Source organism: Cheilinus undulatus, linkage group 21, assembly GCF_018320785.1.
Source record: "Cheilinus undulatus linkage group 21, ASM1832078v1, whole genome shotgun sequence".
Lineage (NCBI taxonomy): Eukaryota > Metazoa > Chordata > Actinopteri > Labriformes > Labridae > Cheilinus > Cheilinus undulatus.
The window spans coordinates 18868427-18896289 of NC_054885.1; the positions used below are offsets into that span (position 1 = coordinate 18868427).

Sequence of the window (27863 nt, forward strand, 5' to 3'; positions counted from 1 at the left end):
GTTTGTTGTACGACAGGCCATTGTTTTATGAAACACCAGGCCAAATTTTAGTAATTAAAAAACATCTCAAAGTTTGTAAAATTAAATCCTAAAATCGTGAAATGAGGCAGGAATATTAGCATATCAGTTGATTGAGCTGAAGCCACACCCACTCATGAGAAACACGATCCTCTCAAATATATAAAAGCTTCTGTCTAGAGCGCAGCAGCCAGGCTCTGTGCCAGAACAGAAGTCCGGGATTACATTAGCTGTTTTTCTGGTACATATCTCTATGCTATGATAATGTTTATGATCCGTAGGCCACTGTGGCTGACACCTGCCTGATAAGCAAAGAATTCCAGGGAAGCTAAGCACCTAAGATTAAGAAAAGTAAATGCATTTTGATTTTATTTGTGTATTATAAATGGCACAAATTATATAATGTGGAAAACTAAGGTACTAGTTCTGTGTGATTAGATTGGTTTAAAATGTGTATAACTGATGTCAGGTACAGGCACTACTACATGGCCTACAAACATCATTTTAATTGACTGAAAAAGACAAAACTGCATATAAATCATGTTAAAATTACCATAATCGTGCCTTTAGGTTAAAGATTGACAAGGTGTTTAAAGTTGTGAATACATAAAAATGTCAAAGTCCAAATGTCAGAAGCAACCCAGCCCTTGAATATGCATTTAGTAAGCAATTCAGACTTGTCAGAGGTTAACTGAGTAGCAAGAAGATTGTGCTCAAAAACATTATTTTACATTAATCATATTTTATTTGACTTAGTTACATGGCTGTCAACAAACAACACATCAATAAAGAGGCACCTCAAGTTCACATTGAAACAATAGAAACATGAACATTATGACAGCCCTGGGGAAGGCATGGTTTTTCCACAGAATTTTTGTAGTTTTGGAACTTTGAAACAGATAATTTTACTGATAATAGCCATTAAAGTTTTAGACCGCATTAATTATGTGGTTCTTTGCCATTTAAAACATAGCTGACCAAACAATTTTGCTCGAACATAGCCTGAAAATCTGCAAAACTTTAAAGACCTACATAATGTCTGTGTTGTATATTTGATACTATTCAAAAAGGTAAAGATGGAACAACAAATAAAAACAGCAGCGTCCAACATGAAAATGTTAAAACTATAAAGACATTTCACAGTAAACATGGTTTGATATGATAAAGGGCTGATGCAGAAATGTTGAGATGATAACCTCTTTTCTTTGATCTACATAATCAAAACAGTATTTTGCTGAAAAACTGGTTCATTTTTTGTTTTGTTGGTAGAGGGTAGAACCATAACTGCATCAATGGGTTTATGACTTCAGTGGCATTATTCATTAAAATAACAGGTGAAGGAATATAGCGGGGGCAGCAGCATCTGCTGGGAATGACTCATACATTGGTTTCCACAGTGTGAAGACTGATGTTTAAAAATATTTTGTACCATTTAATTCTTACTTTTAATACATCTATACATAAATAAAGCTCTGATCTACAGTATGTTATATATTATTAGCATTATTGCACTAAATGTTCAACCTCTGTTACAAGCTCATGATTCTCAATGGCACATTGTTGAGAGCTGCACAAAGACACAACAGTCTGTGATACAAACACACATGCTTGGTTAATACAACAGTGAAGTATTATTTAGAGTGAGCAGAACTTGACTAACCATGTGCATTAATCCCTAACTTTAATTTTGTGACTGATAAGTCTCTAAACACGTTGTTCGACCCTGATGTATTCCGACTTGAGCTTCACCAAAACACACATGACTGCAGCACTGATAGATTTCAAAAACTAAAAACACACTCTTCCAGTCTTCTCTTAAATATTGGCATCTATATTAACAGTAACATCCTCTCTTTATTATGCTACAGTTTAAAGGCGACTGATCACAGTGTGGGCATGGAAATGGTAGTTGAAGGACTTGGAGAAAAGTGGCTGACGTTCCAGTTTTGTTCCTCTTACTACATGGACATGTGCTCAGGGAGCACATAGGAGATGTCATCCCAGGGATGTCGATACAGACCCTGCCTTAGCCTCTTCTGGTCCAGATAGTGTCCTAAAGAGATGCAAAAGAAAGGTTTGATTGTTATCTAGCAAACAGACAGTGCTAACTATTAGCCATACCATAGCTCCCTATTAAAATGGCTCACCAATGAATCCCATGCTTCGGCCCAGGACAAAGATGCCATTCAGAGCTCCTATTTCCACAAACTCATCAGCTTCATCCCTGTTGCAAAGAGAATGAATAAGGATTAGCATTACCTCCACTACATCAGGCACTACACTTTGCATAAATTAAAATTGTAACCGATTGTAGTAGAGGGCCCCCTTTTAAAGATAAACCAGGTAAAAATACAGTGCCTATAAAAAGTATGCACCCCCTTGCATGTCTTACCCTCATGATCAATATATTTTGGCTTAATTGACAAAAAATGTATAAAAGAGTATTTCACGTCAAAGTGAAAACAGATTTCTCCAAAGTAATGCAAATTAAATAAAAATATGTGATGTAAAATAAGTGATCGCATAAATATTTACCCCCTTGATGTCAGTATTTTTGTAGATTCCCCTATTACTGCAATCATAGCACTGAGCCTGTGTGGATAGGTCTCAATCAGGCTTACATATCTGGACACTGCAATTTGACTCCATTCTTCTTTGCTAAACTGTCCAAGCTCTGTCTGGTTGCAAAGGGATTGGACGTGAACAGCCCTTCTCAAGTCCAGCCACAAATTCTCCATTGGATTGAGGTCTGGGCTTTGACTCCGCCACTCCAGAACATCCTCCTTGTTGTCTTTAAACCATTTCTGAGTAACTTTGACTGTGTGCTTCTGGTCTTGCTGGAAAATAAATCTTTTTCCAAGCTGTAGTATTCTTGCAGACTGAATAAGACTGACCTTCAGGATTTTCTTATATTTTGCTGCTTTCATTTTGTCCTCTTCCTTTACAAGCCTGTCAGGGCCAGCTGCCAAGAAGCATCCGCACAGCATGATGCTGCCACCACCGTGCTTCACAGTGGGGATGATGTGTTTGTGGTGATGTGCCAAACATAGCATCTTGTCTGATGGCCAAAAAGCACCATTTTAGTCTCATCAGACTCCTTCTTCTGCTCCTTCTCTCACTGGTCTCCTTCTTGCATGGTCACTCAGTTTTGTGAGAACGGCCTGATCTAGGCAGATGTGCCATGTTCCTTCCATTTCTTTATGACGGATTTAACTGAACTTTGGGGGATGTTCAGTGCCTTGGATTTTTTTTGTATCCATCCCATGACTCATACTTTTCAAAAACCTTTTCTCTGAGTTGCTTGAAGTGTTCTTTAGTCTTCATGGTGTAATGGTAGTGAGGAATACTGATTAACCAGTGACTAGACCTTCCAGACACAGATGTCTTACAATCACCTTCACTGCACTCAGGTGATCCCATGTCACCAACTGTGAGACTACAATTTGCTGGACCTTTGTTAAATTAGGTTAGTCACTTTAAAGGGGTGAATATTTATGTTGTCATGTATTTTACATAATATATTACTATTTAATTGACTTTGTAGAAATTTGTTTTCATCTTGGCATTAAAGAGGTGTTAAAAAAGTAAAATGATATAAACCACATATTAATTTATTCAATCAATACAAGAGTAAAACATTGGGGTGGCTGAATACTTTCAATAGGCACTGTACATAATAAAGATATCTCAGCTTACCGTGTGAAACCACCACAAGTCCTGAGCAAATCCACAAAGGCCACACCAATAAAGCCATCCACATTCAGGATCAAATTAGGTTTCTAACACAATGAAACAGAAATTGAACAAGAAAATCATAATTTGAAGATTTAGTTCAGTAAAGGTTGTGATTGATGGGATAAACTGTGAGAAAATTCACCTTGGATGTTGTGATCTTCTCTACTTCTAAAGCATAGTCCAGCAGCTGGGTGGAGGGGAAGTGCTGCTTCACAAAATCTTTCAAGATCTGGACTCTCATGTCTGGATTGTTAATCTGGAGAAACACAGTTAATTAAAATAAATCTTTAGTCAATTTGGGTTTTCTTTACTCCGGTTTTTGTGGTAAAGATTATTAGCAACAACGTTTAATGGACAGTGCAGATCTTGCTCCTTCTGTTGTTTTTATAAAACATCGCAACTGTGATTCAAGGTCTGCAGCTGTTCATGATTTTTTCACTCGTACAAGGAATCCACCAAACTAACCGACTTCACTCTGTGTCCAATGCCCATGATCAGCTTGCCATCTTTCTTCATCTTGTTGACAAACTCCATAGGCAACATGCCGCTGTCAAAGGCTTTGCTAAACTGCTTTGCTGCAGCATCAAGAGCACCTCCAAAGCGATCACCCTGAAACAAGATGAAATATAAAAGACAAACTTATAGAGAACTTGTGCAGGTTGTCAATTTATCTGTTTGACTCACTGATGAAAGAGTCTTACGATGGTGAGGAGCCCTGAGGTGAGACTGGAGATGAGATCTTTGCCGGCTCGTGCACAAACAATCGTGTTGTGAGCTCCAGAAACAGCCGGGCCGTGATCTGCAGTCACCATCAGGCACATCTCGATGAATTGGCAGGCGTACCTCGGCAATCTGCGCACAAAGAATACGACAACAGAGGTCATGCTGCTGAAGAATTCTTCTAAGTTTATTTCTCACAGCCAAAGGGTTCAGACGCTGACCTTCTCTGGAACCAGAGCAGCCCCAGAGTTCCTCCGAGGCCGATCTCTGACTTGAAGACCTCGGTGATTGGCATGCCTGCGTAGATAAGCTCCTGACCTCTCTCATCACAGATACTGGTCATAAAGGAAGCAGGCTTACGGATCAGGCCCAGCTCCTGCAGGGGAAACAGAGCAAAGAAGAAAGAAGGGGCATCCATCAGTCTCATCTTGAAACAATTTTAGTTCCACTGTTGACTGAACTCTAGAGGCATACTCACTCGTGCCCAAGAGTAATCCATTGGCACAGTGGGAGGAGGCATCTCTTCAGCTGGCTGAATAACTCCTTTGGCAACAAGGTCATCGTAAACAGATCTGCATGGATGAAAAAGACCCAGAAGACTTTAAAATGAGCTCTTCAATCTTAACAAAAGAATACTTAAAAACTCATGACTGTCAGAAACAGACTTAATGATTTCTCCCAGCTCATCAAAGCTCCTGGGGACAAATGCACCAGCCTCCTTCAGAGCTTTATTCTTAGCTACTGCTGTCTCAGATGCCTGGTTGGCACAAGCGCCGGCATGCCCAAACTGAACCTGAGGGGGAACAAAACGGTCAGTATTGTCACTGTTATTATACAGCAAAGTAATGATGAACATCTGCTTTCTCACCTCTGAGGAGAACATGGTGGCACAGGTGCCGATACACCAGCATACCACTGGTTTTGTGATCCGGCCCTGTTTGATAGCCTGGCAGATCTTGTACTCCTCTGTGCCTCCAATCTGTAAAACAGGCACAAATAGATCCAGGATATAGAGATATAACTTGTAAACGCTGCAGGCACCATTGTGTGTAGATTTATTCCTCACCTCTCCCAGCACGACGATCATCTTTACTCCAGGTGTGTCTTGGTAGCGCAGCACGTGGTCAGTAAACACAGATCCAGGGTATCTGTGGAAGACTCTCAAAGTCACACGCCAATCCAGTTACATGTGCAAACATACTGCAGATGATGTGAAGTTACATACCTGTCCCCACCAATGGCCACACCTTCAAAAACACCATCGGTGGTGCGTGAGATGATGTTGTTGAGTTCATTGGACATGCCTCCTGAGCGGGAAACGTAGGCCACGCTGCCTGGACGGTAGAGCTTGGAGGCGAGGATGTTATCCAGCATGCCTCCTGTGTTTCCAATCTTAAAACAGCCTGGTTTGATTCCCCCAACCTAGGGATTGAAGTACATGCATTAAGATATTTCCTCTTTAGGTGCAGCTGTTAAATCTATAAAGAAGAGAGCAAAAACTAACAGTTGCTGGTCCAATGATCGTAACCCCCTTCTCATCTGCAGTCTTGATGATCTTCCTGGTGTGAGCTTCAGGGATTCCCTCAGCAATGATGGCAATGGTGCGAATCTGAAAGCAATTTCATAAAAAGGCTCAACATTAGAACCAATTCTGTGCCTCTGAGCCATTAAGAGCCTCACAGATGGTGCAGCTATTTACCTGTGGGTACTGCATGGTCTCCATGGTGCTATCAAAGGCTGAGCGCAGGGAAGCAAAGCTGATGAGCACGTCCACATCTGGATGCTTCTTCATGGCATCACCCATGTTCTTATACACGGGGATGAGGATCTCTTTATGGCCCCAATAAAACTTCTGTTTGTGGTCTCCACTGATAAGCAGATGTACAGAAGAGGCATTTGTCACCCAGTAAAAGGACACCGCATTCATTCACTGCCACTGGTGTTGGGTCAAAATCTTTTATCTCCATTTTATATGATTTGAATTTTTTTGTCATAAATCAGTGCAATTGGCCCCTCTCTACATCTGTAAGCATTATTTAACCAATTTAAAAGCAACAAAAAGTATTAAAAGATGCTGACTATGACCATTCAGTGTTAAATTAATTGAAAAATACAGCATTTTTTAACCCCTGAGAAGTGATGATTTTGCAAATCTGAGGTTTTGGCCCAGCGCCAGCAATATGTAAAATCCTCTTCGCCTAAAAGCAGCAGGGCAACTTTAACACAAACTCAAGAGGAAGTGCTCTTACGTGAATGGGTAGACCATGGCTGCAACAGATGGCTCATCTCTAGAGCACACATAGTCAAAGTCCAGCATGCCCTGCACAGCTCTGGTCTGCATACCCCACACTATGGACTTGGTGTGCTTACTGAAGAGGGTAGTCGCCTTGGCTACAAGGAAATTAAAGCAGTTAAAGTAAAATAAAACTGTAAACCAGGCCAGTTAAAACTGCACCATTAAAACCATCCATACTTTATTTCTCAATGTCTAAAAGCAGCACATTTGTGTAAAGATGCTGCTTGTAAACAGCTGAGTTTATTGTTTGCAGTTATTTGAATATAAAGACATTAATCTTCAAGGTCTTTTGAATTAAGTATGTGTCAGATCAGGGCCTTTATCTAAATATTAATGAATTTCATGGAAACTGAGTTTTCCTGCTTTCTGAAACCAGTATACACTGGACAACCTTGATACTTTTCATTCAGAAAGTATTCAGACACCCTTTCAGAACTCGACTCTAAATGAGCTCCAGTGATCCTGTGTGGAGATGGGACAAAGTTTGAGAAGAACAACCATCCCAACAGCCCTCCATCGATCCAAGCTTTATGGCAGAGTGCCAAGACAGAAGCTTCACCTCGGAGCAAAACACACGAAAAGCTGCTTGGAGTTTGCAAAAAGCACCTGAAGGACTCTCAGATTGAAAGGAAAAACAACTCTCTGGTCTAATAAAACCAAGATTGAACTGTTTGGCCTCAATTCTAAATGTTATGTCTGGAGGAAACCAGGCACCGCATATCACACGCCCAATACCATCCCAGCAGTGAAGCATGGGGGTGGCAGCATCATGCTGTGGGGGTGTTTATCAGCAGCAGGGACTGGGAGACTGGTCAGGGTTTAGGGAAAGCTGAATGTAGCAGAGTACAGCGTTATCCTCAATGAAACCTGTTCTGCAGCCCTCAGGACCTCAGACTGGGCTGAAGGTTCACCTTCCAACATGAAAATGACTCCAACTACACAGCCAAGACAACCCAGCAGTAGCTTAGCAACACTTCTGTGAATGTCCAAGAGTGGCGCAGCCAGAGCCCTGACTTGAACCCTATTGAACATCTCTGTAAGACCTGGAAATGACCGTCCCCATCCAGCCTGAGTGAGCTGACTGAGAGGATTTGCAAAGAAGAATGGCAGAAATTCCCACAGTCCAGGTGTGGCTGTAATTGCTGCCAAAGATGCTTCAACTTAGTACTGAGTAAAGGGTCTGAACATTTATGTCAATGTGCTGTACAGTTTTTAATGTTTAATTACTTTGCAAAAAAATTTAACATCGTTTTCACTTTGTCTTTATGGGGTACCTAGTATAGATCAATGAGAAAAAAATTAATTCAAATGATTTTAGCATCAGGCTGCAATGTCACAAAATTGAAAAAAAGTAAATGGGATCTGAATACACGATCTGTTAGAATTGCAGGTCCTCTTTCTATCCAAAGGGGGAGCTCTAACACCTGCGCTCAGCCACTGATGGTCTTAAGTCTCTACAACCACGATGCTCAGCAGCCATCCTTATATGCAAATACATAAGCAGCATTCTCAGCATTCATGCGTGTTGCTTTGTGTGCAGATATGTCTGTACATTCTCACCCATTGGACCTCCTGTTTTAGCCTTCTTGGCTGGTGAACTCTCCACATTAGTCCTGTTTTCAGAAAAAGAGGCTGTTCTGCTGGATGCTGGGGTCTGGAAATAAAAAAAGAAGTCATTGATATTGGATTCTGCTGCGCACATTTGAAAAACATCAATGATAACGGATCAGTTTTAACAGTAGAAACTGTAGACACAGTGCTCCTTTTATTTTGGATGGGAGTGCACTGTAGCCTTAAAACAGCAGACGTTATCACACAGTCATCACAGAGCTCTAATTGTGTTAAAAGAAAAAACATTGCGATGTGAGGAACTTGAACTGAACTCCAGTGCTTTATCATTTAGCATAACAATTCTTTAACTAGTCATGCAATTTTGGATTTTTTATTTTGTAACACCCAAATTCTCTGCTCCATGTTGAAGCATGTTCCTACATACAGTCCTGCTTCTTGTTGTCATATTCCATCATCTATCTGCTTCCAAACATGAAGCAAATAGGCAAATTCATACGTACATGTGTACACATGTGCAGGCACGCACACCCCCTTTTTAAAGGCACAGCCTTAATGGATGCCTGGAGGCAGCTGTAGTGCACTGCTGACTGCAGCCTCACGACTATTTGAGTGAGAGCAGTCCTCAAATCCTTTCAATGTTCTTACACAAAAGAGCCATCAGGCTTCTGATACAAGGTTCAACAAAAGGACAAGACAGTCATAACTAAAACAGACACTGTGGCATGGAAGTCTCCTACGTCACATCATTGGTGATGATGTAACATCAGCACACAGAAAGCCAATACAAGAGCATGACAGCCAATTTGCCTCTGTTGGGTCTGAGGGCGTCATACCGATGTGCTGCCACTGGAGTTGAGGAGGAAGTTGGCAGTGTGAGCAGCAACAGGAGGCTGGTTTGGGATTGGCCGGTGGCCCAGTGCCATGCCAACAATCGCAGTCATGTGAGTTTCAGTGCCAAAGACGTGGATGGGAATCCCCGTGGTCTTTCCTGAGGAGAGGAGAACAAAACTTAGTGCAATAAATGCATGCAAGCCCTGCTTCCATACTTAGATGGTGGCTGCTTATGTCATCATAAAGTGAGAACATACCAACTTCTCCCATCACTCGGAGACCTTCCTGGTAGTTTGGCCCCCCACGGCGGACAAAAATGGTGACCTCATGCTCCTTTAGCGGCCCCTGATAGTCTCTGATTGCACGCACAATCCCCTTTTAAAGACATTTTCAGTGGATAAATCAATACTCGGTCAATTATATTACAGATACTCAGAACAAAATAATCACATATTTTACCTTAAATGTTGCTGCTACATTAGTGAAGTTTGCAATGCTTCCACCAATGATTAAAACCTTTCCTGGAAGCCATAAGAATGAAATACCATGTCAGAAAATAACCTCTTAAATACACATAATTAAACTAAGAAGTTTCTTACCATCGGGGTGCTTCTCTCTCGTCATCAGAGACAAGATGGTCTTAGCGTAATCATAGGTCTGCTGCTCGCTTGGAGCTCCTGAATACTCCCCGTAGTTAGCCAACTCATCGACGCCACCAAGGTCACAGATTGTGTCACTGAAAGTTTAAAGTGAGTCAGCCACACAGTAAAAGACTAGAAAATGAGATGATGCATATTTCCATCTGTTCTGCTTTTACTGCACTGTAAACAATCGACTATGGAGAGCTCAGGGGGAAAAATTAGTCATGGATGATGTGTCCCGTTACACCTCAAAACACTGTGGCATGAGGGAGATGCCGCTCTCTCCCCCAGACTCTCACAAAACATCTTAAAACAGCGAGCAGCTGAACAGACAGTCTGATCTGCTGCACCATCAATCTCACTACAGCACTCTGCTAATGCTAAACCCAATTATGTGAAGTGATCAATTCAACAATGTTAAAGCAAAAGGTTTTTATACGCAACCAGAAGAAGACATCAGATTCACAGTGCCTCATTTATTCAGGCTTCATTCTATGTAGTTCGGTTGTATCACTGTGACTGGGTACCTGTACACGACAGAGGCACCTCCTCCTGCAACCATAGTCCAGATCCTGCCTCTTGGGTTGAGCAGGGTCAGTTTAAGACTGGCTCCACTCTTAGCATCAAGGTCTGCGATATAGGCCTCCTGTGAAAGCACGGAAAAGGACAAGGAGGAGGTGAGAGAGGTTAGATGATTGCAACAAAGGGGGGAGTGTGATTGCAACCCTAATCAGGACTTCTCACAAGCACCTCTTCATTTGACCACATCTCGACTATCCTTGCTTTATTTCTAGAGATGGAGATTGAAAATATTGTGCTAATATTTATAATGATGGGAAACGTGATATGCATGGGTTGTTGTTTTGACAGTCAGGGCCACAGCTGGTGGCTTGGAGGGAACAAAAAAAAAAAAAGCTCCCAATCAAAGGCACCCGCTGTTCCTCATCCACACTGCAGACTCACAGCAGCCCAATTAAAGCACCCCGTCTGGTGAACAGACAGTCTGTCTCAAATAAGCTCCAACATGCACCTCTCAATGCAGGAAAAGTCCTTAATTTGCACTTAATGGAATGGTTCCCTCATGCAGTATGTCTATAGTTGAGCTCTGTCTTGCAGTTGATTCAGATTATATTCTTAGAAAACAGAGTGAAGGGTTTAAAATATAACAAAGTACCTTTTAACAATATTTCAACCATCACTTTATCTCCAAACTTCTTCAGGAATTGTGACAGAGGTGGGAGAAAGGCATTGTTTTGCAAGTCTCAAGTAAGTCTCAAGTCTTTAATACCAAGTCTTGAGTCAAGTCTCAAGTAAAGACCTGCAAGTCCAAGTCAAGTCTCAAGTAAAGACAAGACAAGTTGAGTCAAGTCCGAAGTCATAGGCTTGAAATTTTCGAGTCCTTACAAGTCATAAGCTCTGTTTACCAAATCAAATGCCACTTTAACAATGTAACAATCTATTAAATTTGACAAATACAATGAATGCATTTTGAATTGTTTTATTATTTTAAATAAAATAAGACCAGTGTGACAGAACTTAATCACACAGAACATGAGTGCTGACATAGCATTCAGTATATAATCAGTGCTAAGCGGTGCAACAGCAAACGAACTTCTGAAGACGTACAGTCATTTTAACTCATCTAATGAGAGTGTGTGTGTCTGTGTGGTGAGTGTGTGTATATGTTTAGGTGTGTGAGTGGATATATAGGGTGTGTGTGTGTTTGTAAGTGAACATGTTTAACTGGTCAACATCAGGTTTAAGGTGTTATAACCAGTTCTTAACCTCAAAGTATGTGTTATGTGTTAAGCTATAAGACCTCAAGTTATGTGAACACAATGACTGCCTCCTAGTGAATAAACAAAAAAAGAGCTGATGAATCATGGGTGTCTGTTTGGGTATTTATATTCAATATTTTGGCATTTACTGTAGTTATGTGACTCTGTTAACTTAAAGTTATGCTTTCTATTTTTTATATTATTTTTTCCTCTCATTATTATTGCTATTAGCTAAAGGGGGAGGGTCCCCTTATTGGTCTTTGCCCCGGGCCCTGCCTCACACCTTCAGCTCTCCTCACAAATCGTTCTGTCCTGCCAGTTTGTTGCTTACATTTTTTCTGTTTCTGCCCTTTTGACAGTATTTATCATTGGTACATTTAAGATCAAGTAAAACACCCACATTTGGACAAGTTTAACTCAATTTTACATTATTTTAGAATGTGATCCATGTGTGTTTGGCTAGTTGATGATGATGCACATCATAAAAGTTATCACATATGAGTATGGGAGAGCATCGTCAGGGAGTTACTGAAGAAATGTGTTAAAATGAGGGCATTAGAAGATTCAATTTGAACACAAGACAGCACACCTCTATGAATTAACTTAATGAAGACACGCGCCACCAGCGGACTTCCTCTGAGCTCTTTTACGCACGTTCCTCCATCCAGCATGCATCCAACGGTAATAACATACAAGTTTTTATTTGAATTTGGAAGTTAAAGTCTGTCTTCTTTGTGTGGACTTATATTTATAGAGGATTTCAGGAGGACTTTTTAAAGTAAGCCTTAAAAGAGCCGCAACTGGTCACTAAAGAGCCACATGCGGCTCGAGAGCTGCGGGTTGAGTATCACTGCGTTAGTTGAATACTTTGAATGGGGGCACATTTTACTCAACACACTCGCTGAAAATCAGTGAGTATTTTCAAGTCATCAGACTAAAGTCCGAGTCAAGTCCTGAGTCACTGATGTCAAAGTCCAAGTCCAGTTGCAAGTCTTTGATAATATTGTCAAATCGAGTCCAAAGTCATCCAAATTGTGACTCAAGTCTGACTCGAGTCCAAGTCATGTGACTCGAGTCCACACATCTGAATTGTGAGGCTTTTATTTTCAAGCATTATTGAATCCTTTATTGAAGTCTTTCCCTCTTGTTTCATGGTTTTGTACTCTCTCCTTTACTCTTAACCATTTTTGAGTGGAGAGAGGAGAGGGGAGCAAGCTTACACAGTGGTTGAGCCCTAGTTAAACCTATCACATCTCTATTATTTACAGCTGCAGCATTAGGCGAGCTCTATCCTCCTAGGCTTTTCTCATCCTTTAAATGTTGACTCTAAGCTGCTCAGCTTTGGCTTTTGGTTTAAAGCTCCCAGAGGCATAACAAAGAAAGCTACAGAAACACTTTTATACCTGCAGTCATAGCACTACTTAACAAAGCCAGCACAATATGACTCACTTAAACAATGAAGGACATTTAGTCCTTCTGGTGGGGGGGTCTTCGAAAACACTTTGTCAGAGCCTTTTTTACACAAAAGCTTTTGATTAAAAATTTCACAATATAGCAGAGCAAAAGGTGCAATGCTGAGTGTACATTACAAACAAAGGCATGCATTTGTGTCAGCAGCAGCTAGCACGTATGTACTTAAATATAAAGGAAATAAGTAAACATACAGTGCATTCAGAAAGTATTCAGACTCCCTTCAGTTTTTTCCATTTTTGTTGTAATGCAGTGTGTTGGTACAATCGTTTAAATTATTATTCTCTCATTAGTCTACACTCAGTGCCCCATCATGACAAAGTAAAAACAGAACCTAAGACATTTTTGCAAACACTTTAACAAGAAAAAACTGAAAACTCTAATTGGCTTAAGTATTCGAACCCTTTACTCAGTATTTAGTTGAAGTCTGTATGGCAGTAGTTAAAGCCTAGAGTCTTTTTGAATGTGATTCAACAAGCTTTGCACACCTGAACTGGGGGGTTTTCAGCCATTTTTCTTTGCAAATCCTCTCAAGCTCAGTCAGGCTGGATGGGGACTGTCATGAGACAAGTCATTTTCAGGTCCCCAGAGGTGTTCAATAGGATTCAAGTCAGGCATTCACAGAGTTGTACCTAAGCTGCTCAGTTATGGTTTCACCAGACCAGAGAATCTTGTTTCTTTCAGTCTAAGACCCCTTCAGGTGCCTTTTTGCCAACTCCAAATGGGCTTTCATGTGTTTTGACTGAGGAGAGGCTTCTGTCTAGACATAAAACCTAGATCAGTGGAGGGCTGCAGTGATGGTTGTCCTTCTGGAACTCAGTCAGGGTGACCATCGAGTTCTTGGTCATCTCTCTTAATAAGGCGCTTCACCACTGATTGCTCAGTTTTGCCAAGTCACAAGCTCTTAGGAAAGTCCTGGTTGTGCCAAATGTCTTCCATTTGAGAATTATGGAGGTCACTTTGCTCTTGGGAAGCTTCAGTGCAGCAGAACTTTTTCCCCAATCCTGTCTCTGAACTCTGCTGGCAGTTCCTTGGACCTCATGGCTTGGTTTTTGCTCTGATATTCATTGTCAGCTATGAGGTCTTCTATAGAGAGGTGTGTGCCTTTCTAAATCATGTCCAAAAAAATTCATTTACCACAGGTGAACTCCAATCAAAGTGTCTCAGCACTGATCAGGACAAATGGAAGAACCTGAGCTAAATTTCAAGTGATGTTGCATAGGGTTTGAGTACTTTTGTCAATGGGACATTTTAGTTTTTTTCTTTTTAACAAATGTGTTTTAAGTTTCAGGTCTTTTTTTCAATCCAAGAGATTTGTTTTATTTCTTTATGTCTGGATGTTCTTTGAAAAGTGTAAAAAAAGTATTTCCTGTCTCCAGGACAGATTTACCTTTAAGGTACTAATAAAGGAAACCTTGGATTGTATTCCTTTCTTTGATTACTGTACAGCAGAAGTAGTAGGGAAACTACTAAATCTTTCCCTCTGCTCCTGTCTCACCTCAGGATAGGCCTCTCTGCCAAAGGGTGGAGGGAACTCCACATCGCCCCACTTGGCCTTGCAGATGTAGTCCGCTGTGGCATCAATCTTGGCTGCCATGTCCAGCACATAAACTCCATCTTTTGTAACCACTGAGAGAAAATAAACAAGGATTGAGATGTTAACAAACCCCCTCCTGCTGAGAAACACCCTTTTAGCAAAGGCTCCTAGTTTTAAATGGGTCCTAGAGAACAACATTGTGCACAGGTGACCACGGCCTTCCTGCTGTCTCTGCAGGAAGTGGAAGGAAAGTAAAGCTTGAGGAAGAGGAGGGACATCAGAGCATGGGGAGCTTCTCTCAGCAGCTGTGTTACATCCACAGGAACAGCTGCCAGAGGGCATGTACTGGTGCCCAATTACTCCATAATAAACACATGCAGCCTTCATCAAACAGCCAGAGCATGAATTATTGAATTTTGCCTCTTGGCAGTGTTAAAAATGTAGAGAAAAATCAACTTCTAGGATGCATGATGATGTTTTCACTGCCAGTTTCCTTTTGATGACTTTTCTTAATTACATAAACTAATAACATATTTATGAATATGTGTTAGAATTAAGTTTATATGCAGTCATGTTTTTTACAGCACACCAGGGATTCAGGGATTTGATGAATGCAAAAATCAGAACAAAAGTCCAATAATAAACCTACCCAAAGGATTGATCTCGAGATATGTGAAGAACAGGTCCTCATACAGATTGAAGAGTCCAACAATGAAGCTGGCCAGCACCCTACCAAGAGACAAGCCAACCAACTTAATTTTCATACTTTTCTTCCATTATAGCAGTTAAACACTTTTCTTTGTATAAGCACTATAACGAATTATACAGGGGGCTTGACAAACACACTGCAAAAGACTTTTTAAGTAAAAATGCATGATGTTGGATTTTTGAGCAATATCAGATATGACAATATTCACAAAGTCATTTCAGTTGATACCAATATCAATACCCATATATGTTAATGTAGTTCAGTCCTAAAACTGTGTTGAATCTCAGATACATGAGGAACAGTGTGGATTTCGTCCTTGCTGTGGGACAGTGGACCAGCTCTTCTACCTTGCAGAGTTTCTTGAGAGAGCATCAAAGTTTGCTCATCCAGTCTACATGTGTTTTGTAGACCTGATGAAGGCTTGTGATCATGTCTCTCAGAAGGTTGTGGTGAGCCATCAGGTCCCAGTATAACCAAAGAGAGAGTTGTGTCCGCATTCTTGGCACAAAGTCGTACATGTTCCCAATGTGTGCCTCCACCATGGCTGCCCCTAACTCCGATTCTGTTTATAGTTGTTACGGATAAGATCTTGAGGTACACAGGTTTCCGTTTAAGGGACCTCAGAATTCCATCTCTGCTTTTTGTGCAGAAGGCATTGGGACAGTTTGCAGCCGAGTGCAAAACAGTTTGGATGAGGGTCAGCACCCCTAAGTCTGAGGCCATGGTTCTCTGCTGGAAAACTGTGGATTGATCTCAAGGTGGGGAGTGAGTCTCTGCCTCAGGTGATGGAGTTCAAGTATCTTGGGGTCTTGTTCACGAGTGAGGATAAAAGGGAAGTTGAGATTGACAGGCAGATTGGTGCAGCGTCAGTGGGGGGTGTCATTCCGATCAATTGTGGTGAAGGAGATGAGATGCAAGGAAAGCTATTGATACCAATCAATCTACCTTCCAACCCTTACCGATGGTCATAATCTCTAGGTAATGACCAAAAGAATAAAATCGCTGACACAAATTGAAATTAGTTTTCTCTAGAAGGTGGCAGGGCTCAACCTTAGAGATTGGGTAAGGAGTTCAGACATCCAGAAAGAACTAAGAGTACATCTGCTGCACCTTTGCATCAAAAGGAGTCAGTTGGGGCACATAGATGGCCTAGCAGTCTAAGGCGCAACCCATATACGTGGGCGGTCCGGGTTCGAATCCAGCCTGTGGCCCTTTGTCGCATGTCTCTCTCTGCTCTCGTTCCATTTCCGACTCTATCCACTGTCCTCTTCTGTCAAATAAAGGCACTAAAAAGTCCAAAAATAATTCTTAAAAAAAAAAAAAAACAAGGAGCCGGTTGGTGTGGTTTAGGCATCTTATCAGGTTGACTCCAGGGCCACTCTCTTTGGAGGTCTTCTGGGCACTTCCAACTGGAAGGAGACCTTGGGGAAGACCCAGAATGCACTGGAGAGGGATGTCTGGGATAACTTGGTCAGCCTGCTGCCACCATGACCTGGCCCAAATAGGTGGAAAAAAATGGACTGATAGATGGACCTAAAACTCTAGTCCTCAAGACACACTTTAAAGTCTTAGTTTAAGGATGAACAACGTCAGTCCATAGAGAAAACTTTAAAACTTAAGGATTGAGGACTTCAGCTGATTTAGATCTGTTGGTTCTGCCTAAAAACTCCATCTATGTTTCTGTTGTTCTTTTGTGTCTGCTGAAAATAATAAAAATAAAACCCTAATGACTCCCTCATAACTCAATCCATGACAAACCACAGGCTTCTCACAAGGACTGTGAAGGATTAGCCGGACAGGAAACAGTCCACCTGTAAATCAGCAGTAGAGAAGGAAAAATCTAATTAACATCCTTCTTCACTTGTCAAAACAGAGCAGCGAGAGTTATAAGAGAAGGGTGGGGGAGGCTGTATTTTGCCGTCTTCTCCTGCCTGTCAGTTGTGCCGGCAGCTCAGAGCCTTTGTTTCCACATCAGGACTCCGACGTGGCCCTGTGGGGAAAAACTGTGACCAAAACCCTCGAGTGACTCAGCTTCCTGTGTCTGCTTCTGATGGGAGGGCAGGAAAACCAGCCAAGTGTGGTTCTTGTTTTGAATTTAAAGTGGGAGGGGGAAAGTGAAAGGGGTGACGAGCGGAGCATCCTCAATGTCAGCTAAGACAGTGAGTCTGGCCGGAGCTGCAAGAGATGGACGGGAGGGGTCGGAGGGGAGAGGCGCTGTATCATAGCTATCAAAATAAATGGACGTGGTGTGGATGTGGCTCGACTGTAAAGGAGGCAAAGGGAGGAGGCTGATCGAAGAAAGGCAAAGCAGGGGAGGGAGTTTGTCATTTGTGTAATGGAAACCCTCCCCCGTCATCCCCCTGCTCTCCCGACATTTACTGCCAATATCAAATTGCCTCTCTGCCTTCATTTTTTCTTGCTTCTGTTAGCCAAGACTTCAGGATGAAAAAGCTTTTTCTCACCTTTAATGCATTTTTGTAGGATTTTAGCATTAAGGTACCACAATATCAGGATGGTTGAAATGGAAGGATAATTTTCCCCAATCATGAAAGATAAAGGAGGAAATTCAATCAAAAGTTTTGTTAATTTTTGCTTATTTCCATACGCCTTAAAACACTATTCCAAAATAATATAAGTACTTCAATACAAACCATCTACACTAAGCTCAGGTAGGTGTGCTACCTCAGAGTTTTTTGGGGTTTCTTCATTGCTGAAGTTAAATTTTTGCCCATTTAACGTTTATTTTCAAATAACTTACGATTTCTTGTCGTTGGGGGCATTTGTCAGGAGTACTTTGTTAACAGAGTCTTCACTGATCTTCTGGTCCACTCCAATCAGCAGCTTCTTTGCCTTAGCATCCACATCTCCCACATCCACCCCGCCTTCATGGTGGAACAGCACATAATCGCCCTCCCGAGTGGCATAGATGCAAACATAGAACTCCTCCTCCTGAATAATTGATGATTTAAATGACAGAGATTAATAAAACATGTTAATTAACCAGACTATTAAGTATGATAACTACCACATTTTGTAGCAGAATGGATCAAGTATGAATTGTCTGTATAATAGTTTATGTTATGGCAGTGATTTACCTGCTTATGGGGCACAAATGGCTCAATGAGGAAGTTCTTGAGGATACCCTTTGCTTTTCCAACCTGTGGAACATCAAGAAATAAGTGAGATGATGAAATATACACATATAAAATACACATTTCAGTGCAAAACAGTATATTAGCATGGGTTAAAAATTATTGCTACAACATTAAAAAGGTCTTTATATTACAGGTATGGCTAATTTTTACCACACTATTTTGTTCTTATTAATTGGTGGCTGGGGATGACTTTAGGTAACAAGGTATGACTGAGCACCAGTGAGCTGACATTTTATTACACGTAAAAAAAAAAAGAGAGAAAAGGGTCGAGAAGGGTGCAAAAGAAAAATGTCATCAAGTATTACTCCAGGCAAAGCCCCGCACAGCCACAGCTCATTTAGCGAGGCTGTCATCGTTCCTCTGTTAAAGGCCAGCAGGCATGAAGTAACCTGGGACTGGCTGAGAGCAGCCAGCCGGAGAGAAAACAGAACAAAAAGGAGGAAAGAGAGAAAAAGGAGGTGCCATTTTGAAGGGTGCTAAAAAAGAGGAGGTTGATGACGGGTGGAAATACACAAAAAGCCTATCACAAAGCCGCAAAGGGCACCAACACAATGTGATAAATTAAACGATTACTGCCTCAGAGAAAGAAAAAATAGAAAAGCCTCTAATGTTGTGAATGCAATTAGCAAGTGAATGATTGAATTTAACCATTTGAACTAACAAGATAACTCAAAATATGAAGTATTAATTTAATTAGCTAAAATGCAGAGGGTAACTGCAGCATAGAAAAGCACAGAACAACTTGTGAGAGGGAAGGAAGTTACAAAATAGGTTAAGTGTAACAGTTATTTAAAGAAAAACATTTCTACCACTTGTTCCTCTGCACAGTGCTGTTTCTCTTGATAAGCAAACAAGGAAGCTAGCCAAAACAAGCAGAACAGTATGAGCAGTAAAGACCAGAAAAGACACAAATCTATCACTATGATGAACCCAGTCCTGCCATAAGACAAAGATAATCCTCATTGCACATTTTAAAAAGCCACAGTTAAAACAACATCGCTATAGTCAAGCTAGCTAGCAAGCAGCTTGGTGAGACTGTATTGCTAGTGTTAGCATACTAACAAACTCACACGGCACAATTGCTCTTTACTCTGTTGTTGGCATGTTTATGAATTAGTTCTAGGCAAAGGGTGTGGCTAAAGCTGATGGGTATCTTGTTTGACTTTGTAAATCAAAGTACTGTTGCAGCTAGCCTCTAGAATAGCGAAACAATACATGCTAACAGCAAGTTGAATAGCTACAGACAGCAACAGACAGTCCGAGTGAGTGGTGCTGGCAGGAGCAGGGGAGAAACAGCAAAGACTCCTCCTGACATGTTTTACATCTTTGGTCGACCTGTGGATGTTTTTTTCCCTTTCACCTCAGTTAATGAACCTACGTACGACACTGACTGGACATTATTTACCATGATATAAAAGCACGGTTGTCACCGACTGTCTTAATGATATTAAAAATACGAATACCTCGGTCCAAAAAGTAGCCTTTAGCGACTTGGGGAAAACAAAATCTCAGGCAACACCGTCAGCCTGCTTGATTCAAGCTGCGACTGCTCAGTTCACGGCGCTGAAAAGTTTCCCTGCAACATTTTATAACAGTCTCACTTCCTCATGACTCTTTGGTCTGAACTTAGCTTTAATATTGATTTTTTTGATTAAACATAAACCGTATGGGGAATAAATCTATCCTGAAATTATTAAATAATCAAAAAAATATGGTATGCTTACAAAACTCTACTTTTAATGGTCAAAGCTAAATAAGCTGAACCCTGCCTAGCCTGTTAACACCACTGTGACTTCATTTATTCTTATTTACTGCCACTGGCTGATGCAGACAGTTTTATCTCATCTGTAAAGAGACACATCTGTGCAATCCAAGTTCTGCAACACACACACTGACACACCTCTTGGATGCTTTATGAACCATCCTACTCACTCCATAACTTGCTTTTTGCTTTATGAGGCAGAGCAGCATCTCAGTGGCACAGTGATGGATCTTATGTGCTGTGGTGATGCTGACTCGATTGATAGACTGGCTATTTATTCATGAGAAGTGAGCGCTACAGCTGAATGGACAACCAGCAGACTTAAACTGAACGCCTCAGCAGACTGTTTAGACAAACATACATCAAGCAAGAAACACACAAACCAAATTCAACAGTGCAAAACATGGCAGGAGGGTGAAGGAAAGGGCAACAAGAGGAGTGTTTGAAATGAGCTCTGGGATAATATTGATTGAAGGAGTGTTCAGTAAAGTGCACTGTCTCAAACAGAGGGGTGGGTGGAGGTAACAGGATGAGATCCAGCACAGAGGGAGAGGGTGGATGACGTACCATGGTCTCTTTCATGAGGCGGGGCTTCAGCCATTCTCTGACGCCTTTCAAGTCCAGGTTGACGCCCACAAGGCCCAGCTTTCCTCGTCTCTTGATGAGCTGATCTGGTTTCACCACCAGCCTCTAGAGGGGGAAGATGAAATATGGTCTGTTAAAGCAGGAGAGATACATCTAAACTGAGCCATGAGTACAAGGCATCAAATTGACCATATTCATTAGAGCAGAGTCAAGAGTGAATTTTCTGTTACAAATTGATAGGAGCAATTATGATCACCTCCAATATTTAAAATGTCTAATAATGTGTCTAGATTTGGTTTTCCAAAGCTTAAATGATAATAGCAATATTTTCAACAACATACTGACAAAATGTTCAGTCCTTTTACTCAAAAATGGACTTTTCTTGAATACATTTGTTAGAGCTGTTTATTAGATTTTGCATGAAATAAAATGACTGGTCAAAGATCTGGTTAATTAGTATTTCTACTGTATTGTCTATGCTACAATTTCATTGGTAACCTGTTTTTTATAAGTTTATTGTTTGGACTTTAGCTTTTATTAGATAGGATGGCTGGAAAGAGACAGTAAATGCAGGAAGAGAGAGTGGGGAAAGACATGCACCTACTGCTTTACCACTGAAATTTTTAAGGGTTTTGGGAATCTTGTGTCCACCATACAGGCTACATGACAGTCAATATAGGAAGGAAAATGTTATCATTTTAAAAATCTATGGAGCAATTACCTATGAAATTGATTAACAATAACCTGCTGATTTAAAGAAAAACATTAGTAGGTGTAGCTCAGGTTTCCCATTCCCACTTACTTTTTCAGAACATTTTCAGAGATCGTTTAGCTGGTATGACAGGACAAAAATCATGCTCATTCACCAACAAGCTCCTTTGTGTGGAAATAGGGATGCACTGATGCCAGTAATGGGTCGGGGTGCATGATGTTGTTCTAATGATATTTACTACTGATGTTTTGGCTCTGAAAATCTGCCTATATAGACAACAAACAGTAAAGGATGTTCCATAGAACAATGAAAACGTCATTTTCCTTACAGGCTTGGGGTGTTTGTGGTTTTTCATTTGTCTTCAATGTTTGGCTATTTGTTCGCTTTTTTATTTCCACTATTCCTAATAGCACATGGTTGGGAAATGTCATGATATTCAATTGACAGATTGTTAACGGTAATGCGCAAATGTTAAAATGAAAATAAAACAGAAATTGGAAAAAAAAAGAAAATCTGCCTACAACAAACAAGTTAAGGAGTTTTAGGCTGGACTGACAAACATCAGCTGAAGTCTTTTTCCTTATTCATGATTATCCTTACACTTTAAAGTCCGTTTAAAGGACAAAAGATGTGTATATTTTGTTCATCCTCACACTATCATCGTATTTTTTATAGGACTAAAGTTTTAGGTCTGAAATAAATTTAAACATTAGTATCGATTAGGGCTGAACAATTTGGGAAAATAATCTAATTGCGATTTTTTTTTCCCAAGTATTGCAATAACGATTTGATATATGATTATTTGTTAAGTTCCTTATATTATGTTTCTTTTCCCCAACAAAAGCAAGCAAATCATTCTATATTATAGTCAAAACAATATTAGATAAAACTAGAGCTGAGTAATTTTGAAAATTATCTAACTGTGATGATTTTGACTTGTATTGCAGATTGGATAGGTATTGATGTACTGAAGGGAGTTATAATTTTTATGTCATCCTAATATTTAATAAGAAAAATGTACAAAAAAGTAGGAATTTTTTAGACTATTCTAAAAAATTGCCTGTGGATGATTGCATGATCTACAATGCACAACATCTCTGCTGCAAAAAAAAAGAGTTTTAAACTACCATTTGACAAAAATTTCAGGTTAAAGGAATATTGCACCTTCTGTGATTTGAAAATTGCAGCAGGCCATATTGCGATTTAATCTAATTTACGATTATTTGCCCAGCCCTGGTATCAATATCAGCTAAAATTACTTTATAAATATCTGCAGATTGCATATCAGCAAAAATACGATATTGTGTGTCACTAGTATTGGGTAGTGGTGCTAGTACCAAGCCTCATACAGTAAATCATTACAGATAGTGTTCTTGATATCATTTTACAGCATCATGTTAGCCTCTTATCATTTAAGTAGATAGACAAGTTGAAGCAATGACTGCAATTTCACAGTATTTCTACATAAATGAGGTTGGTCAACGTAGAGCAGACAGCAAACTATGCATTGAAGAATAGTCAGGTAGATGGGGAAGTACACCTGATGAAAATAAAGTAAACTTTCAAAATAAATGTACAAACTGTAATGGTATTATCAAGAATGAAGAAAAAAGTGGTGAATTGATTATAGAATTACTTTAAATATACCTGCTGATGCACTGTCCTTCACTTTATTAATATAAATATATTACAACAAGGGTTTGTCAAGGTTACAGTTTTTCAGGTCTAAAGCTGCTGCTGGTCCAACTCCCTCTTTATGATGACAAATCACGACCCATATGTCAAAATTTTAACCATTTAAATTTTTACAATTAAGATTGATGCAGTTTGAACCTGAAATAGTACAAAACATCACTATGTGTATTCTTGATGGCTTAGTCTAATTTGACCTAAAAGGGAACCCATAGTTCATGTATTTTTTGTTATACTGTAGAGTTTATATACATGCAGCTTTCTTAAACTACTTCTTATGTCTCCTTTTATCCCTTAAAATGACTTTTAGGCCCTGATTCACCAGTTTAGAGCCCAATCTCCGAAACACATTCTCATACAAATGCATAACTGCCTCCAGCTTTCCTCAGAGAACCTGCTCCCTCTGTCCTGGACGTCAGATAAAGAGAATGACTTATGACAGCGGACCCATTAGAATCTGGGTGCTTGCCAGTGAGCAAAGAAAGAGAGGATGGAGGGTGAAAGTTAATGCAATTTCCTAATCAATTCTAGTGACACACAGATCTTCATGTATCTGTCCTCCACATCCTCCTCATACCTTCCAGATTAAAAGCCTCAGATGAGATGGAGACACAGGAGGAATGACATTTTATCCAGCCAGATGAGTCACAGAGTAATTCAATTAACTGCTATTTCAGCCCGTCTATCTGCTACCGACGCACTTTGAAGAGCTGATCTGAAAGCTTTGTGTTGTGGTGGGGACCAACTGGAAGGCTGCTGTTGTCTGAGAACAATCAGTCCATTGCATCCTAAATTAGATGAGCACTGACCTCCCTTTTACTTTAAAATTTTTACCCAAATATCGCCAAGCACATATCCAAGCTGCAGCATCAATTTGCTGTCTATGTTACTGGCTAACAGGCGCCAGGAGACCACTCTGTAGCCAGCCAAAGTAATTGTCTCGTTAAAAACATTTTTCATTTTCCAGAAGCTTAGGGACGATGTACTTCAGACATTTATGGGCTATAAATTTGTGCGGTAATAACTAACTGTTGTCTTCTGTTTCTAATTTCAGCTCTTCTGCCTCACCTCTGTGAGCAGCCATGGGTGGTCTTGTGCAAGTCGATCGAAGTCAGTCTCAGGAGTCACGTTGGCGTAGCAAAATCTGTTCTGTACAGCCGCAGACGTGCAGATGTGCTTGTAAAGGAACTCCTTTCCCGTCTGCTCGGAGATGGCTTTGGCCGACATCACTGCTTCGGATAGACTGACCTAGGAGAGAGAGATAGAGGGAGAGGTATACAAGAGAGACGGATGAATACAGAGCAGATATGGAAAGATAAATTGATACAAGAGAGCAGACATGCAAATTGGGCTTAAAGGGAAAATTGTTTACAGCTTCCTCAGTTTAAGAAAGAAAAAAAATCCTGTTCTGTTTTACTGTCAAAACAGTCAAGAAACGGTCTGGTAATCAAGCGATGGAACAACAGCTTTGTGGTCTGAATTCTCCATAAATTAGAGAAAAGCAGCCCAATATGCTGGAATTTAAATGTAGAGAGGAACCGCTGATCATGTGAAACAGGGCTGCATATCTTATCAATTACAGTGCCTACAGAAAGTGTTCACCTCCCTGGAGGTTCACCCTTTTATTGATTTTATAAATCAATCATGGTCAATATAATTAGGCTTTGCTGATAACAAAAAACCCTCATGTCAAAGCGAATACAGATTTCTACAAAAGTAATGTTAATATAATAAAAATATATTATGTAAAATAAGTGACTACATAAATTTTCTCTACCTTCAATTCAGTGTTTAGTAGATGCACATTTGGCTACAATCGCGGCACTGAGTCTGTGTGGATAGGTCTCAATCAAGCTTGCACATCTGGACACTGCAATTTGACTCCATTCTTCTTTGCTAAACTGCTCAAGCTCTGTCAGCTTCCACGGGGATCAGGCATGAACAGCCCTTCTCAAGTCCAGCCACAAATTCTCTATTTGATTGAGGTCTGGGTTTTGACTCAGCCACTCCAGAACATTCAACTTTTTGTCTTTAAACCATTTCTGTGCAGCTTTGTCTGTATGCATTGCATCATTGTCTTACTAGAAAATAAATCTTCTCCCAAGCCGTAGTTCTCTTGCAGGCTCCTTCAGAGGTGTCATAGGTGTCTTGGTGGCCTCTCTCACTAGCCTCCTTCTTGCACAGTCATTCCGTTTATGAGGATGGGCGATTCCTTCCATTTCTTGATGATGACTTAACTGAACTCAGTGGGCGAGTGCCTTAAAATTTATCATTTCAATATGTTTTTCTCTGAGATTATTGGAGTGTTCTTTAGTCTTCATGGTGTAATGGTAGCCAGGATTACTGATTAACCAGACACAGACACAGATGTCTTTATACTGCAACCACTTGAGACACATTCACTGCATTCAGGTGATCCCCATTTCACTAATTGTGAGACTACTAGCACTGATTGGCTGGACCTCTGTTGAATTCAGTCAGTCACTTTTTTGTCGAGAAAAGAAAAATTATATTGACTGTAATTGATTTATTAAATCAATACAAGGGTAAAAAATTCAACAGGGTGAATACTTTTTATAGGAACTATATGTAACATTGTTTTAGACTTTAACAAATGTCACATCATGATCATTTTCTCTTTTTGTAAAGATAAAATGCATGCAAAAATATCACAATCATTTAAAATGACCACATTAAAACACTATGCATTCTCTCTATGCAGCATTAGATTTTCTATAACATTTTCTCCTTTTCTACAGTCAGATTTCTTGGTCATGTCGCGCCTACATAGACAGTAAGGCTTAATCCAACATGATTAACCTTTGTTTGTCTGACCTGCACACTAACGAGGTAATTGGCACTTATTTACCACTTAAATAATCAGGTTTTCTGAGAAGAGAGTGTAGAGCAGTGGAATAGTAATAAGACTGCAGCCACCAGCAATCACCTGCAGGAAAGCAATGTTCTTGAGTGACACAGTTATTAAATATTTTTATACTTCCAAAGAAACACTGACAAGGAAGAAACTGATAAATCTAAGTGGCATAAATTCCTTTTCTGTAAGTAGCAGAATGTGACGGAAGTAAAATAATTGCAACAATAAATTTTACTGCTAAAGGGAATAGGTGTGACCTTTATACTTTGGCTGTACTGAATTGGGTCAGCTAGAACTGGGTCAACATAAAGCTCAAAACTCAATAATAATCATTCCAGCTTATCAATACAATAACTCTCATAAAAAGACATGGCCATTTAAACCAACTGAAAATTAAATGCTTATACATTTTTTTAGCATATTTGCCTCTAACCGCACTGTCGTTTCTTATCTTATCTTCTTACAACACAGAAGATATGAAATCATGATTTCCTTTAGTGACAAAACTAAGACCAGGAAGAGAACAAAAATAAAGTCCCCGTAATCTTGAAAAGTTGAACATCAAGTAAGACTTCCTCTTTACTGAAACTATATCTTTCAGAAACACAAAATATTAGAAGATTTGACCCAACGAAATTATTTGAAATGTCTTATTTTGTGTTCCTGGCAAATGGTATTCCTGCTATAATAAAATTAGACTTACAGAGACTGTAAATATGACTTTAAATCCTTCACCTCTCCTGAGGCAAAGCCTCACTGCTTCAGCTTCATGCCGTGTAACCTTGCAGCGAAAGCGTACCCGCTCTGTATGTTTCTTCTGTGTGCTTCATTAAGCTAAAAGCCCTGATGTAGACTTGTGCAGGACCCCCACTCTAAGCTGCAGACCATGCAGCCATTTCTTATCTGGATTAATGGGACTGTCATGGATCTTTCTAACTATTGATCAACCGAGTCCCTGAGTCACCACAGTGCTGATTCCAGGCCAGGGGAACATCTAGAGCCCATCCACTACCATATATCATCCACTTTCCTGTCAGAGGTATTAAATATTATTGATTCACAGTAGCAATAACACCAGTTCAGAAAAGCATTTCAAAACACAGGGTGATGGATGACCGAGGGCAAAATATAAAGAGCACAATCAACAGACTCCAAGTAAAGTCGTGAAAGTAAGCCTCAGAGTTGAAAAATCAATATTCATTACTAACATGTAAAACAGAAGCTGCCTGTCTGCAGGTGAGTCACAGATCAGGATCCAGCCGACTCTCATTCATTTGTAAACCGGTCAGACAGCTCTGCCATTCTTGGCAAATATCTACAAACCATTCAAAGAGGGACTGTAGTAATTAGTTAAACTTGACGGTCATCTTAATGCTACACTACGGGCTTAAATATTTGTGGTTGTGGACTGAGCGCCACAACTTTTTAAAAATATTTTGTCACAAAGAAAGACAAAAAGAGAATGACTCAGAGAAATACTAAAATAAAGGCAGGTACTAGAAATAAAATAACATATTTACCTTGTTTAAAGTTGTTTTTCTTCCTCGGTTGGCTCTTGGAAAAGTAACGGTTGAATGTGGAGGTTCTTCGGCTGTAGTGCTTCACCCACGCCGTCCGCGGTGACCAGAGGTGCCGGAGTGAAGAGCGGCGCTTCCTGTGAGTTTTGTCTTCATCGTCCATCTGCCGATAGGCTTGGCTGATGTTTTCCGGCGTCTGATTGGTCCATTCCATACCATGCTTTATCGTTGCTTTCAAGGACATCTGGGAGTTATTGG

The 27863-nt window shown here is 40.3% G+C and overlaps 1 protein-coding gene across 1 annotated transcript; it reads right to left on the bottom strand.

The window, feature by feature from the left end:
* Positions 1-775: 775 nt before the first annotated feature.
* aclya (ATP citrate lyase a) lies at positions 776-27725 on the bottom strand. Its single transcript, XM_041778077.1, has 28 exons — positions 27609-27725; positions 24282-24461; positions 20792-20914; positions 18403-18465; positions 18066-18256; positions 15248-15327; positions 14560-14690; positions 10341-10459; positions 9772-9908; positions 9632-9693; positions 9430-9547; positions 9175-9329; positions 8330-8423; positions 6723-6864; positions 6173-6341; positions 5978-6082; positions 5699-5895; positions 5540-5621; positions 5342-5452; positions 5139-5266; positions 4952-5045; positions 4695-4849; positions 4455-4605; positions 4219-4362; positions 3896-4009; positions 3715-3797; positions 2166-2242; positions 776-2071 (listed from the first exon to the last, which is right to left on the bottom strand). Exons 2-28 carry the CDS (start codon positions 24438-24440, stop codon positions 1977-1979), a joined length of 3279 nt encoding a protein of 1092 aa, XP_041634011.1. The 5' UTR covers positions 24441-24461; positions 27609-27725; the 3' UTR covers positions 776-1976.
* Positions 27726-27863: the final 138 nt, after the last annotated feature.

Bases quoted from the DNA above. Each gene is read 5' to 3' on its own strand.
- aclya (XM_041778077.1), bottom strand. From the start codon at position 24,440: ATGTCGGCCAAAGCCATCTCCGAGCAGACGGGAAAGGAGTTCCTTTAC. The intron at 6,083-6,172 runs GTAAATAGCTGC...AATTGCTTTCAG, and splicing joins AGACCATGCAGTACCCACAG to ATTCGCACCATTGCCATCAT. The intron at 5,896-5,977 runs GTTAGTTTTTGC...TTCAATCCCTAG, and splicing joins CGATCATTGGACCAGCAACT to GTTGGGGGAATCAAACCAGG.